General features: G+C 36.9%; 1 protein-coding gene across 2 annotated transcripts; it reads right to left on the minus strand.

Moving 5' to 3' along the window:
* Positions 1-710: 710 nt before the first annotated feature.
* On the minus strand, positions 711-14,234 carry LOC121313178 (sorcin-like). 2 transcript variants are annotated; one of them, XM_041245471.1, is made up of 8 exons: positions 13,991-14,127; positions 10,742-10,834; positions 5,240-5,309; positions 4,852-4,895; positions 3,604-3,751; positions 2,185-2,315; positions 1,551-1,601; positions 711-1,032 (listed from the first exon to the last, which is right to left on the minus strand). In XM_041245471.1, the coding sequence occupies exons 1-8, from the start codon at positions 14,036-14,038 to the stop codon at positions 1,006-1,008; spliced, it is 612 nt and encodes a 203-aa protein (XP_041101405.1). In that variant the 5' UTR covers positions 14,039-14,127; the 3' UTR covers positions 711-1,005. The 2 variants fall into 2 exon arrangements, with proteins under 2 accessions (XP_041101405.1, XP_041101404.1); XM_041245470.1 differs by lacking the exons at positions 711-1,032; positions 1,551-1,601 and adding an exon at positions 14,213-14,234 and having other exon boundaries at positions 1,602-2,315; positions 13,991-14,073.
* Between the last annotated feature and the right edge of the window lie 422 nt (positions 14,235-14,656).

A 14,656-nucleotide genomic window follows, 5' to 3' on the forward strand; every position in this document is an offset into this window, starting at 1 on the left:
TTCCATATTAGTATGCTTCAAACCCATTAACATGTTTGTTCAAAGTTAAAAAGTACATGCAATGCATATTGAATTAAACTAGTCACCAAAGAGAACTAACTAGGTAGCTTTAATATAGGTTTTATAAGCAGAGACAGTTCATTATGTGTAAAAGAGCTGGTTTTTCTTTGAGCCCTTTTGAGCCAAGACGCCAATGGACGTACTTTTAGAGGAAAGACTGAGAACACAATTACCAGAACACAGCGTCCATCTAGAACCATTTGCAAGGGAAGTATATAATAACTGGGTCTACAATGTTTATTCCTCATGCTTTCCAGAAATGTTTAAGTATGTTACCCTATCTGTAGCCAAAAACTGTGTGTACTGTAGAAATGCAAGTACAGGACATTAAAAAGACTACATTACCAAATCAATTCATGGTGCAATCTGTGCCAGGTTACATGCTTTTAACAGAGGCATTCCATTAGGATTAGTTATGTCAAGCGCTGTAGTCTGAGATTTGATGAATTTGGAAGACTTATATCCTTGTAAAGTCAATATATATTGTTTAGGTATCTTTGTATATCTAATCGTTTCGGAATATATATATATATATATATATATATATATATATATATTTATTTTAAAACATGGAGTTTATGAAGATACTTTAAATTATATTTGAGCTCAAGTGTTACTGTATTGTAAACCTTGAGTTATTCACCATGTCATTGCATTGTTAATCCAGTTTAATTGTTGTTACAGAGTATTTAAATTACAACTTTTATTCAACAGTACCTTTTTAAATTCACAGGCAATAAATGATTTTTTTTAGTACTTAAGTAAAAGAAAATGTTTATGTAAGAAAAAAAAAATACATTTGCCATTAGAAAAAACACAAAATGTAAAGTACATACACACCTGTTACTCAGTATAAAGTAATAATGCTGCATGTATAAACATGGAATGTTTAAAAAAAAAAAAAAAAAACTTAGTTGAGTGTCATTGTTGATGTCTTCGGATTGCTCAGATACTCATTATACACTGGATAAACTGAAAGAAAAAAAACAAGAGTTAATATAATTTGTTTTTACAGTGAATATCTGACTTTCTTAAAACCAAAAAATGTGTTTCAGACTTCATTTGTAACAGTTAACATTATGTTTTAACACTTCTCAAATTGCTTTGAAATTTTGACCTTTCTTTTAAAGAAATTCTGAATAGAATTTATATACAATTTAAATAAGATTTATAATAACGTGCATATTATTAGCAATTTACAAAAGGACAATGCATCTGAAAAGTTATTTAGGAAGCTGTGCCTCTCTGAGTCACTGTTTTAATACATTACATGTAGGAGTAGATGGTAAACATCAGAACTACCTCCAATAAAATAAATACATAAATACAATAAACAAACAAACAAACAAACAAAAACATGTCTCAACCAGAAAGAATGGCTTTGGGCCTTTACCAATTCATGCTTATCACTAACTGACAGGAAAAGCATCAAGCTATTTCCAACGCAGCGGTGGGACTGACTGTTCAGAAATGCTTTAAAAAAAACTTACATCATCATATGTAAAGCTGGCCACACCCTGTTGACTCTGATCCCTTTCAGTCTGTTTACTGCTAAATCAGGCGAGAATGTTCAAATATCTTGTATCAAAATACCTTTTTGTTACTTGAAGACTCTAGAAGTAGATTATACTTTCTATACTCTGTCAAACAAAAATCTGGCAAGCCTATCCAGTATTATATAGTAAAATAAAATGTAAATGAAAGACTGCCTCACAGTGCTAATGATACTAAGTGGATTTTACCTGGTCTCAGTGTTACGATTTCTCTGAATACCGTTCTGAATCCTATCTAAAGCACTGTCTCTTTTGTTTCTTCCAGTGTTACATTAACAAGTTTTCATCCGATTTGTAGTTCTCCCAAAACCAATAACTACTGTGGTTCCAAGTCATGTTCTTATGTTTTCTGTACAATGCAATACAGTGTACTCTGACATAAAAATTACTCTCCTATACTTTAATAATGTTTGCCACACACCTCTGTTTAGATGGTAACGGAAGACCTATAGTATGGGCATCTTCAGTACAAACTTGCTATGCCACCCAGGCAGTGTAGAGTATTAGCTTGATTCTTCCAAACCATTACAGTATCTAGGTCTCATACTAGATAAGAGAAAATCAATAAGACAAAAATGAAAAACGTACCAGTCAGGGTCCTAAGCTTTATACAACAAGCCACATAGTCATCAAAAGCAATCATCCCGTGGATGCTAAATCGCTTTAGGATTACAACCAGAGCATTGGGATTTATATGGTAACCTACAGAAACAGAAAGTTAAAGGAAACAAGTATTAAAGTAACTGCAGCAAACAAACATGAAGTAACTTACAAAAAATGATGGTGATTAAGTAGATTCAAGAAAATGCAGAGTCCTTTTCTTCAATCAGTTGCCAGGTTTATTGAAATATGCAGGGAGTCTGGTCCCAGGTACAGGACAAACAGAATACTCAACATTACAATGTTTGCATGACATTAAATACCCTTCTGTATAGATGGTCCACTTCCCCTTTCTCTGACACTTAACCAATGGTCAAGGTACAACACATTATTCTGTTAATTTAGTGTGTGTGTGTGTGTGTGTGTGTGTGTAGTCTAGTGTGACAACCTCTGAACTCAGTGCATTCTTCACACTCCTGGAGAAAAAAGGTCCATAAATCTGCCCCTTTGATCCCAGTGGCATTATCTCTTTCGATCTCTCTGAGAACCTCTGGTTCCAATGCCAGTCCCTGGGAGCCTTTTAGCCCCTTTATGCTTTGCATTCCAAAGTCTTACAGCCTGGCCCTTTCTGGTCCACAGCATTGTTATCTTTTTAGCTTGCAGTCAATGCTGGGCAAGAAACTTGTAGACACAAGGTCTCTATCAATTGTAAGCAGTACATGCAATTTGAACCAAACAGTCTGCTATCTGGAATATTAGTCTTTTCAGAAAAAAACACCAGTATAGCTCTGCCAGTCCACATGCATAGCAAACTGCTAATCAATTCTCAATCCATGTTTTCCAACAAAACAAAATAAACACAAATCTATAAACCCATTTTCCTTAAAATAATGACTTCAATCGCATTATTGAGGAGTTTGGTGATAAAACGAGTGATGAGGAGAGGATTTATCAATATGCACGACTATGAAGAGGTATGTGAAAAATACAGTGAACAAGGGGTGGGGCTTGGCTGAAGATACAGTACTGATGTCCTGCTATACAGGGCCTTTTAAACCTGTTTTACTCTGAAAAATATTTTAAACAGCATGTGTAAAATAAACAGTGCATGTGAAAATAAATTGGACCAGACGTGCCTGACAAGCACTGGTTAAATGGACCGCAAAGGGTTAATACATTTTCTGCTTTTTTTTTTTTTTGCAACTTGGTGGCAGGACTAAAGTTTGAAGTGCAGCTGACTCAAAGTTGGTCAAAAAAACAGGATTGCAAAGGTGTGTCATTTTTGCATCACCGCACTGAAACAGGTAAATAAACAGCTGGCCTTGGCTACCACTGTAACTCATACTTTATGTAGCTCTGGCTAGATCTGCCTAAGGTTACACTCACTTACCCATGCTAGCGATCGACTGCCTCATTTCTTCAGGATCTACTGTGCCACTTCTATCCTTGTCCATAGTCATGAAGTGCTGTTTCCAGGCACTTAAAACAGCCCATAACTCCTTGAATTCATTGAAGCCCATTTTACAAGAGCAATCCCTCTTTGGCATAATGTTAAGGAACACAGCTCTAAAAATCAAGGTCTGTCAAATTTTGGTTGGAAAGTAGGAAACAGCATACTAATATTTTGAGACACTTTCAAACACCGAGTGTGTTGGTAAGCAAATACCTGCTGTACAGAACTTAAGAAAAAAAAGCTAAATAATTCACAACTAACTAATATTATGCTTTGTTACCGATTCACAACTTTACATGTAATATAAAAGAGTATTTTGCTTATTTGTATTTGCTTATTATTGTATTTACAATAAAAACAACTGGAACACACTGTATGAGAAGATCATATATGCTGTTTTTTTTATGCATTGAAGACATGCTTAAAGTAGTAACAGTTTACTCTGCATGGGTTTAACATGTTATAAATTATAAACTTCTGGTTTCCATTTTTAACCACTTAAACAATACCCCAACACCCCCCCTCCCCAAAAAACAAAAAAAAATGGAATTAGTGTATATCCAATAAACACCGGAAAAACACTGGAAATGGTTAATCAATTCCTGTTGATCTGACCCCTTTCCCTGTTAAATAAATAAAATACCCTCCTTCCTGACTTGTATCTATCATTGATTCGTTCTGAATACTTTAAACCCACACTAACTACTGAGAGGCAGCAAATTCCTGCATTACTACTGGAGGATTGCAACATGCTTGTGAGATTTAAAACATGATTACAAGAAACTGAAGATTGTTCTTGCACTGAATATTTAAAAGGTATATTATGGTTCGATTGGGAGTATTTACACTCTCCTGGAATTTAAAACAGAATTGCAAATTGTGGCAAAATGTAAAAAAAAAACGCCTAGACATATAAAACCCCAGAAGAAAGTGCCCGTGACCATACGGATTTCATTGTGGAAGACAGCAAAGGAAAGAAGGTACAACTGAAGTGTGCAAGTACTGTCGAGTTACTATACATATTGTGACAGAAATAAATAACTAACCAAAAACAATTTCATATAGTATATAAAAAGTGAAAGCTATTTACATATAAACACGGAAAAATGTTATTAATAAAAACTGAAAAACAGAAGCCCTAATTATAAGCCATATTAAAACAGGTTAATTGAAAATGAAAGATACATCCAACATGCTGATCATCAGCCTGCAAGTCTCAATGTTGAATGCTGTAAATAAGATACAACAAAAAACATAATTAGATATACATTTACAGACAGACACACAGTTTCCAGTTTTAGTTTTTCTGTTAAGAACCCTCCTTTGTAAAGATGTTACTGCTGCACTAGCTCTCATTAAAGTAATCTTGCGAGTAGCAGAAGGACTTGTAGAATATGACTATACCTTTTATTGTTTTACCTAAAATGTTTCACCATGGAGTATGTGGTTCAGGGAGGATGGAATACTCATTCTCCCAGGAGATCCCTTTAAAAGTGTCACCACAGACCCATCATGCCTCAGCCTGTATGATTCCGCATGAAAGAAAAAACGGCTAAATGTTCTAGCAGCTTACGTTTGTAGCTTCCAGAAATGTTTGACTGGGTAAGGCATCTTTGGAGCTCATCGGCATCTATTTGACCATCCTAGACGGAAAGGAAAAAAAAAAAAAGTCAAACAACTGTACTATCAGCTTATGTAAGTTGATACTTAATTTACCATTTATACAGTACTAAAACAAGATCATTAAAACCAACCTGTAGTGTAAAACCACTGATTAGTTTATGCTGCTGATTTACCTTCTAAGTAAACTTTTGAGTCAAGCAGGTAAAAAATATCCTCCGCCACAGCAGTAAATTCAAAATGAGGGTGATCAGTACAATGAAAAAGTAACAAGTTTCACATACTTTGATAAGTGATTCTCCAGATATATGCAATCATTTATGGCATACAGATGGATGGATGGATGAACAGACATCACCCTATATCCCCAGAATCTGAGACTTTGTCATTTAAACTAAATAATGTTAATACCAAGTTATTACAATTGCATAGATGGTTTCCCAAATATAGAGAAATTTGCATTCTCTATATTCCCTTCACAGGGTATTTCATCCTAGGATTCTTTTGCTTTCTATTGTTTGTTAAAAGAACTTGTGTCCCCACTGAAAAAGAGGCACCGCGGAACAAATACACAGGTACCGTCCTGTTCAAACCCATCCTTTGTTGTCGACAGTGCTTTATCCAACAAAGACAGTGCTAGGAACCCAGAACTGTGTTCAGTGTTGTATTGTAAATAAAGAAGTTTGTCACAATTCGAGCGAGATGAATCAATGAACAGAGGGTCTGGGGAGATAGCTTGCCGTTGAAAACAAAGGGGATAGGGGATTCGATACTTGACGGCTGAATGAACTGACCACGGTGAAATTAATCTGTCTTGGTGGTATGTAGCCAAATGATGAAGTAGGCATCTGTAATAGGAGAAAGGTCACAGAAACTAATAACTGCCGCAGGGAAACTAGAAGCAGAAGAAACTGTGAATTCTGAGCTTCTGAGAGGACTGAAGAAGACTGAGAGGCAGATGGTCTCCATAAGTAGATCCTCGTAGGGGAGAAGCAGCCTTTCCAAAGAGTAGAAATGAGTGAATGGAGAATGTCCGTTGATATAGGTAGCGGGAGAGTGAGGCAGTGGGAAGGTTCTTAAGAATCCCATTGAGGGTCAAGCAAACTGCTGGTATGGAGAATGGAAGGAGAAGGCATAGACATGGTACGGCAGTGATACTGGATCCCGGAAACGTAAGATTTATTAGATACTGAGGCGAGATGGAGAGAATCCCTAGCGTGGATGATGAAAGCCAGGATCCGATTTTGATTGAAGGAATAGGATGAATCTGGTTCTCGGCGCGGAAAATTGAAGACGCTGACCAGGCTGTAGAATAGGAAGCTCTTGAAGGAGGGCTGAGGGCTGCAGGCATGTAATGCTGAGCAGATTGAAGATACTGAGAGTAGGATTCAGTTGAATAGCAGCTCGTGAAACTGGGGAGTCTGGATAGTGGGGGGAGCAGGCAGGACCTTTTTTTTTTTTTTTTTTTTAAAATACATACAGTTGCAACTTGACAGATTTAGAATGCGGAACGCCTTCCAAAAAGCACCACACCACTGTTCATAATCTGTTACATGACCAAAAAGGGAATCCAAGAAGGCACCGACTCAACATGGCAAGATGCTTAGACTGGTCTGATTAACTGTTGGCTCTAATTCCATCAATGTCTGTTTCTCTGCAGTATACAGGAGCTCCTGCCTCTATCAGTTTGTCACATCTACTATCTTGCCCATTGTGACAGAAACTGTTGAAAAATAGGGAGATGCAGACTTTATATATTGCAGAACACATCAGGTCAATGACTCCATTCGAATGACAGTTCACAGGGCAGAAGCAAGCAGGACCAGCGGATGTAACTTGGATACTGAAAGTAGAGGCATGGGGAGTATTGGAACAGAGTTGAGGTGGCAGCTGGAGCTGAACAAATATAAGAATCGACTGCTGAGGAAGCTCAGCGCCCTTTGCGCCCCATTCTTGGAAAAGAGGGCAGAGATGAGATGCCGACTATACTATGTGTTAGTTAATAAAGGATCAGCGGTTTGCTACGATCATCTCTGCTTGGAATGGAAAAGGTGAACTCACATTTAGAGATCTGGGTTTCACAACTGCAGTCATTCTCCTAATAGCAGAACTCCTTAACTCATAATCAAGACAGATTTCCAGTCTAATACCTCTCTCACCATGTACTAATGCTTGTAGTATCTGAGAGGACGAGCAGACAAATGACTAAATTGCTGAGGAAGTCAAGCGGCCCATATTTTTCATTTATTTTTTTGACGGAAATTATAATTACCCTCGACTGCAGAAATGGCTGCAACGATCACAGTATTGGAGGACAGCTGGAGCTTTCGAAGCTCTGGAGGTGGGCAGTTGCAGATTTAAAAACAGTGAACTAAAGCAACTTGCGTATACTGCAATAGTGAGAAGATCTGAATAAGCCGAGATTTGTTCTAGTGAAGAGTGATTAACCGTATGGGACGTGACCCGCTGAACAGGCAGAGATCTGAGGAAGTAAATGATGGAATGCAGTGGCCTGCTGTAGAGAGCAGAGATCTGCTGAAGCAGTGATCTGTAATATTGAACGGTGGCCTGCTGTAGAGAGCAGAGAGCTGCTAAATGCGGTGGAAACTGGTATGTGAGAGTTAATGTGGTTTTAAATGGTGTCGGAGATGGGGCTGCCTTTGGGCAGAGATGAAGAATGCATAAATCTGAGGCTGCTGCAGAACCTGAGAGGATGAGAATGTGTTGCTCTGAGGCTGCTGTAATTTGACTTGATCAGAGCAGTCTACGAGTGTATTGTCCATGGCGAGATAGGAGGACGCTTTGACTGAAACGTTAATAATCGTAGGACATGGTTTCTGTATCTGACTAGCAGCTCGCATTGTATGAAAGGGTGACTTTGAAAGTTGTATAAAGTGCTTTGATGAAATTGGTTGGTTTGAAGTTTGCCTGATGAAGCTGCCTGGTCACCATGGCAACTTACCACTTCCCTAGACACTCTAAGGGTGTTGCCGTGGTAACCTTGGTCTGTGAGGCACTGGTGGAAGAGTTGCAGTACAGCAGTGTCGTTGGAGTATGTTATGAGACCCGTCAAAGTCACAAGCTGCCACTGGTTGAATAGAGTTTGTAATGAACCGGTTTTTAAAACGTTGAATATACCTGATGGAGGTCCAGGACAGGATCTTCTAATGGAACGGTAAATTGTGCTGGTTCTATAGCAGCGGGTGCTGAGTGGGGAGCGGGGGGAGGGCGATTGATAGCAGACGAGGAGTAAAGACAGATTCAGCATACAAAGCTTTGTGGTAGATTTAAATAGAGCTATGGCAAGGCAATCACTGATGAGGGAATGTCGATGTCTTGTCAGCAGAGCTTTGAAAGTTTAGCGGGGGGCCAGTCTTTCTAATGAAGATGCAGAGAAAGTTGAACGGCGCTATTGCTGGGCTGGAGATGGTTGCAGAAAAGACTAACGTTGGAGCTCCTGCAGCCAAGCAGAGAAGATGAATGATAAGAAGAATCACTGGAGCAGGTAGGAAAATAATTGATAATATCATGGCAGCACTGTGAAGAGAAGTGGCCTGCAGTGAAAGGAGCAAGGCAATGAAGTTTAGATAATAATAACAATAATAATACTTCATTTTTATATAACGCCTTTCATAGTGGGCCACCATCACAAAGAGCTTTTCAAGATACGAGATTAAGGTGTGTGAACTATGCATCAGCTGCAGTGTCACTTACAACATCACACCCCAATGATGGAGCACAAGGAGGTTAAGTGACTTGCTCAGGGTCACACAATGAGTGGCTGAGCTGGGATTTGAACCAGGTACCTGCTGGTTACAAGCCCGTTTCTTTAACCAGTGGATATTAGCGAAGAAGTTTAAGCTGAAGCACTAAATGTCAGCGTCTGAGCATTTGCTATAACAAAAAAACTAGACAGCGGGAGTGCAGGTGATCAGGGCTTAAATAGGGAATTAGAGACTAATTAGAGATCCCCAGCTACACGCCTCCCCCAACTGCACTAAGCTGTATTTAATGTATAATCGTATTTTTAGCAAACAATATAAAAATGCTAAACTAAAATCGCAAGCCCTTTTTTAAGAGTTACATTTTAAATGTGTAATACTATAACTAACTAATTGTTGAAATTATTGTTGCAAAATAAAATGGTGTTTGCTTTTCTGTTTAATTGTTCTGTTTTCTGTGGATTCGGTTTGCCATTCTGGAGAATAACAAATTCTGTTTTTCAAATTCCATTTTTTCCCCCACTTTATCAAATAAGCAAGAATACTTAATTCAAAAAACAAATGTCCAGCACTGTTGTGAGTTTTAACCCTATTTACACTCTTCCACTAACACTGTATTTCAGTCTACAAATAAAGGCATTTTAAAAATACCTGTTTAGCTTACTGCTGGCATTATGACAGTAAACAATATTAAACAGTTTAGTAACAGTCCAGCAATGTCATGAGAGAGTATTCCTATTGACAGTACTCCACAAATTAAGTTTAGGATTTTACAGGCATTACAATAACCAGGATAAAATAAGAAACACTTTGATAAAAAAGGCGTGTTGACTGACTCGATGTTCTTATCAGTGCTGTGTATTACCCAATAATAATTTAAACAGTGCCCCTTTTAATGTCAGAATGAATCCTCCCAATTGTTTCTTTGCTATTCTATTCTGCCTTGTTATTTGCCAAATGTAAAAGGTGTGTCTCCGGGCAGAATGTCTTTATGAAACAAACGGTGTGTAGTTGTACAGCTAGAAAAAGAGCTTTGAACTTGTTTCTTCGTCAGATAATATAAATTTAATTAGGAGCCGGTCTTGGTTTAAAATTCCTAATGATCTCTTTATTAAATGAGGGTAGAGTGGAAAGAAATAAACTAAACAATAATTAAATTAAGTCTAAGTTTTTCAGCATAGAAGAATGCAGTGCTTCACCATTTTTGTTGTTATCTTTTTTGCTTTCTTGTTCTCTATATGATCAATTGAATGACAGCAAACATTGCAGAATAATATCCCATAATCCTAATATAGATAATCAGAAAATGTTGTAGCTCTGCCTTTTGCTTAAACATTACATTTTGTTTCTTCGTTGGTTCAGTCGCCATACTGTGTTTCAGCAGAGAGACAGGAGTGAAGTCATATGATGAATCAACTCAACTTGATTGGGTGCAGTGCAACAAAAAGTCAAAAGCTGAAGAAAGACACCACCTCAAAATTCCATTCCCAAAATACCCAATTCTGTTCCCAATGCCTAATTCTGCAATTCCGTCCGCGATCCCTATATCTGCCCTGTACTCCCCTTCTCCTCAAAGCCACTATTAGTCAGACTTAATAGAATTAATCAAAAGTTCAAAGGGTTACGTCACAGAAATGTTTTGATTTGCGAATAAAACTATAAATGACCATTAGCCTGATGAAAACAAAAGCTAAAGATCTGTAATCTTGACTTGACCACTGAGACAACGTTACCTGTCCTGCCACTGCAGAAAAATAAGGATAGAGAGGATCCTGAGCTTGACCAGCGAATCCTCCATAACCAGGGGCTCCAGGGGCACCGCCATACTGTAGAATCAAGAAAAGAGACACCAGAATATTCATGAAGCTGCACAACAAAGGACTTATTGGACTGGAACAGAGGCTCTCTGGAATATCTGAGCGTGACGTATGGTCAGACTGACACTCCAGATGCACTGCACCAAACCATTAAGGGACAGTCAGAGATATGCATACGTTAATAGCATTATAAATCTAAAAATAATTTTTACCTCACATCCCTCTAAAGAAATTTCAATGCAAAACAAGTATCAGGTAATGAGTCAGGACATGGTAATATGCAAATATTTGACATTACACCCAATGTGGTTCACTTATACAGATCTACTGTGCCTACACGTGCTCTAGAATGTTGTGAAAACATGTCTATTCAATCTATGCCTTGGTGGTGAAACAGATATTACAGAACACATGTAAGGAACTGTACAAACTAGGCATGTGAAAGGTAAAGAAATTTGGTCCACCAATCCCAGTAAAGTACAATGAGGTTTCTGAAAGCAGTTATCTAAGTATGAAAAGAACAGTACAGTGCTGTACATGTGTAACACAGAAGAATTGCTGAGGTTGTTAGTTATTTCATTTTAAATGATGAAAATGTCTGGGTAATAATTTTTATAGCCGACAACACTTTTCAGGAATAATATGCCTGCCAAAGCTATTCTACTGTTCAAATAAATCTGTTTTTAATTAGCCGCAAAATTCTGATTAGAGCCCAAGCTCTGTATACAGTGTGCATTTTCATTTTGTATTTTAACCAAAATATAACATATTCCCAACAAATTATGCACCTAACATTGTATTGTTTAGATACTTTAAGTATACAGATTGATCTTATATATATAATATGATGTGAGCTAAAGCAATGCACTGCATCATATATGTTTTGTTGCATAGTAACAAGATGCCATTGTCTGGCGGTTCACTTGGTTTGAAGCAAGCCAAAATAAATACATTTCAAAAACCATTGTAACAATACACAAAGACTCTTAAAGCACACGTCACCTCAGTTACTGTACTTGAACAGAAAAGAAACTGCAATAGGGTGTAGACTAGGCCTAGCTAATTAAGCCATGTAAATGATTTTATGTTTTAAAAAACATTACAATGAACTTGCCTACTGATAAGAAATTATATCTTCCCTTGCACAAATGACCTCAGCATATTTAATTTTATAGTTATATTGAAATTAAAAGGTTTTCTTAATTCTCAAGAGCTGCTCAATTTTTCTGAGTGAATTATTTTTGTCACACAGTCTTTATTTTGTCAGTTACAGCAGTTATTTTAATGCTAATATGGACTTTCTTAAATAGTTGCTGTTGCTTCCTGGTACCTAATTAGGCCTACTTCCTGGTCAGTAAGTCAGATACATTTCAAAAGTACACTGGAATCAGACCATGTGGCCTCCAGTGCAGAAAGTGATAAATTATAAGGAAGCAGCAGTTACAACTACAACCCAATTTAAAATTCTTAGGTTAATGTTTACAGCTGGAAAACAAGTTTATAACCAATACTCTTAAGAGTAGATGTCTGTCCAACGCTTTGAAATATCCTCACATCTCATTTCCAAAACACGTTAAGCATGTTGAAAATATGGATTTGTGTTAGCCAGGCATACAGCAGTACTTATAATATGGCCAAAAAAGTAAAATAGTTACAAGCCCCAATCTTTCAAGATATCACGTGTCAGTGTCAACTTGCTCCACCTAGAAGGCAGTAAAAAAAATCTGTGTTTTATCAAGAACTTTGGAAGGGAGAGGTTGTTAAAAGGGGTAGCATGCACACTTGCAGTTCTGGATCAGTCATAAACACATTGACAACACACATTACAATTATACCTTTCACACAGTGCAGCAAGGAAACATGACAGCTGGCAAGTCTGCTAATGATTACTTGACTTTACATCTTACAAAGGTGTTTCAAACGACTTCCACTGTGTCTCTACTCCTCACAGAATAAGTGACAATGATCTTAACCCTTGATAACGCACTGGTTATTTTTCGCTCCTTGAGCCTCATTTTGTCTTCCATAAAGTTATGTACTAGTTGCGTAATCAAGATCCCATTAAGACTGAGAGACTGGAGAAAGTGCAATTGAGTGGGTTGATGTTTTGCCTTAGAAAATATGCAGATTTAACTATATTTAACCGATTCATAGGATGTGCCATGTTAAAGATTTAGATGAAATGGTTGCAGTGGATTTATTAAATTATTTTCAATATTTCATATTTATGGTTTCAACCAGGTCCAAAGGTTATAATAATAATAATAATAATAATAAGAATAATAATAATAATAATAATAATAATAAACCAACCTAATAAATCTGGCCTCGTCCATTTACTTTTGAAACCCAACTGGGTTAAAAATCTAATTTTAAGAAATATGTCTTTATCCTTAATAAAACTCGTATTCATATGTTTACAAAAGTAGTCTGTAATAAATCATAATTGTACGTTATTATATATATATATATATATATATATATATATATATATTATATATATATATATAAAAAAAATAAACAAAAGGGGAAGGAATATAAATTTGCATAGCTTCTGGATTAAACAAAATGCGAATTTATCAATTCAGCAGTCATCAGGGACAAGACAGGCAGTATAAATAGCCATCCACCACTATGTTCTGTGTATTGTTTAACACACGGAACTTGAAACAAAATGAAGAATGGCAAATTATTACATACACAAACACACACACACACACACACACACACACCAAAAAAAAAGAAGGTTTAACTATATCTTTTTTCTATCCCGAACGAAAAAAAAGAGAGGCGGCTTTTGGTCTTTCTCTCCGCAACAGAAGAGTACAACGACATGTTGCTTCTCCAAAAAAAAAGAAAAAAAAAAAAAATATGGCCCAAATATACTCATGAAATAGCTGTACAGTCCGTCCCCGAGCGGAAGCACGTATGACCGCTTACACCCTGCTCATACAGACATACCGTTTCCAAACTGAACAGATTTATTTTTTTCACTACAGTCCTACTAACCTACCTTCACCTGGTTGCAGACACAAATACCATAAACATTTATGTTGTGCCGCCAAAATAGGAGGCTACGTCATGTACTCATTATTGTTGACCTGCTATTTACAAAAAAAAAAAAAAAAAAAAAAAAACCTGCAGCACTGCCTGGCTACTACTTACCCCTCCACCGTATCCAGCAGGTGCTCCAGGGTACCCAGGGTAAGACATTGTATACAGACACTACAGTGCTTGACTTGTTCTACCTGAAAAACACCGATCAATACGCTTTACAGGCAGGTGTGGCAACGGAACGGTCCAGACCAAACCACTATAGACAAGCGAGGGGGGCAATTTTATTAAACATTATCAGTTACATTTTTATAAGCATACAACATAACTTACACAAAGCAGCAATGGATTATACTATTAAATAAAGTCTTTGAACAATCCAGTAGCCTATATTTCTCTACAATAATTTTGTATTTATTTATTAATTTTTTTTACAATGTACGACTTGGTAATATCTCCCCCTTCAGCGAAATGTAGAGAATATTCTTGAATTGCTATGGCACGTAGCGACGTCTCCCCAGGTTGTCACGTTATATTGTGCAATGCGATGTTTCTAGAGAAAACGAAAGTGGGATGGCGGTGGGAATTGACAAATCAACGCTATACACCCCTCGTCCACTGCGATTCTTGACCTGACAGCATATTCTAGCAATGCCCCTAATGGAACTCTTTGCCTCATTATATTCATATATATATATATATATATATATATATATATATATATATTATATATATATATATATATATATATATAATATATATATAATCAGTATATTT

Source organism: Polyodon spathula, chromosome 3, assembly GCF_017654505.1.
Source record: "Polyodon spathula isolate WHYD16114869_AA chromosome 3, ASM1765450v1, whole genome shotgun sequence".
Taxonomy (NCBI): Eukaryota; Metazoa; Chordata; class Actinopteri; order Acipenseriformes; family Polyodontidae; genus Polyodon; species Polyodon spathula.

Excerpts from the sequence above, each read along its gene's own strand:
- LOC121313178 (XM_041245471.1), bottom strand. The coding sequence starts at position 14,038 with ATGTCTTACCCTGGGTACCCTGGAGCACCTGCTGGATACGGTGGAGGG. Across the intron at positions 3,752-4,851 it reads TGATGATCAGCATGTTGGAT|AGGGATTGCTCTTGTAAAAT; the intron begins GTATCTTTCATT and ends ATTATGCCAAAG. Across the intron at positions 1,602-2,184 it reads CTGGTACGTTTTTCATTTTT|ACTGAAAGGGATCAGAGTCA; the intron begins GTCTTATTGATT and ends AGCAGTAAACAG.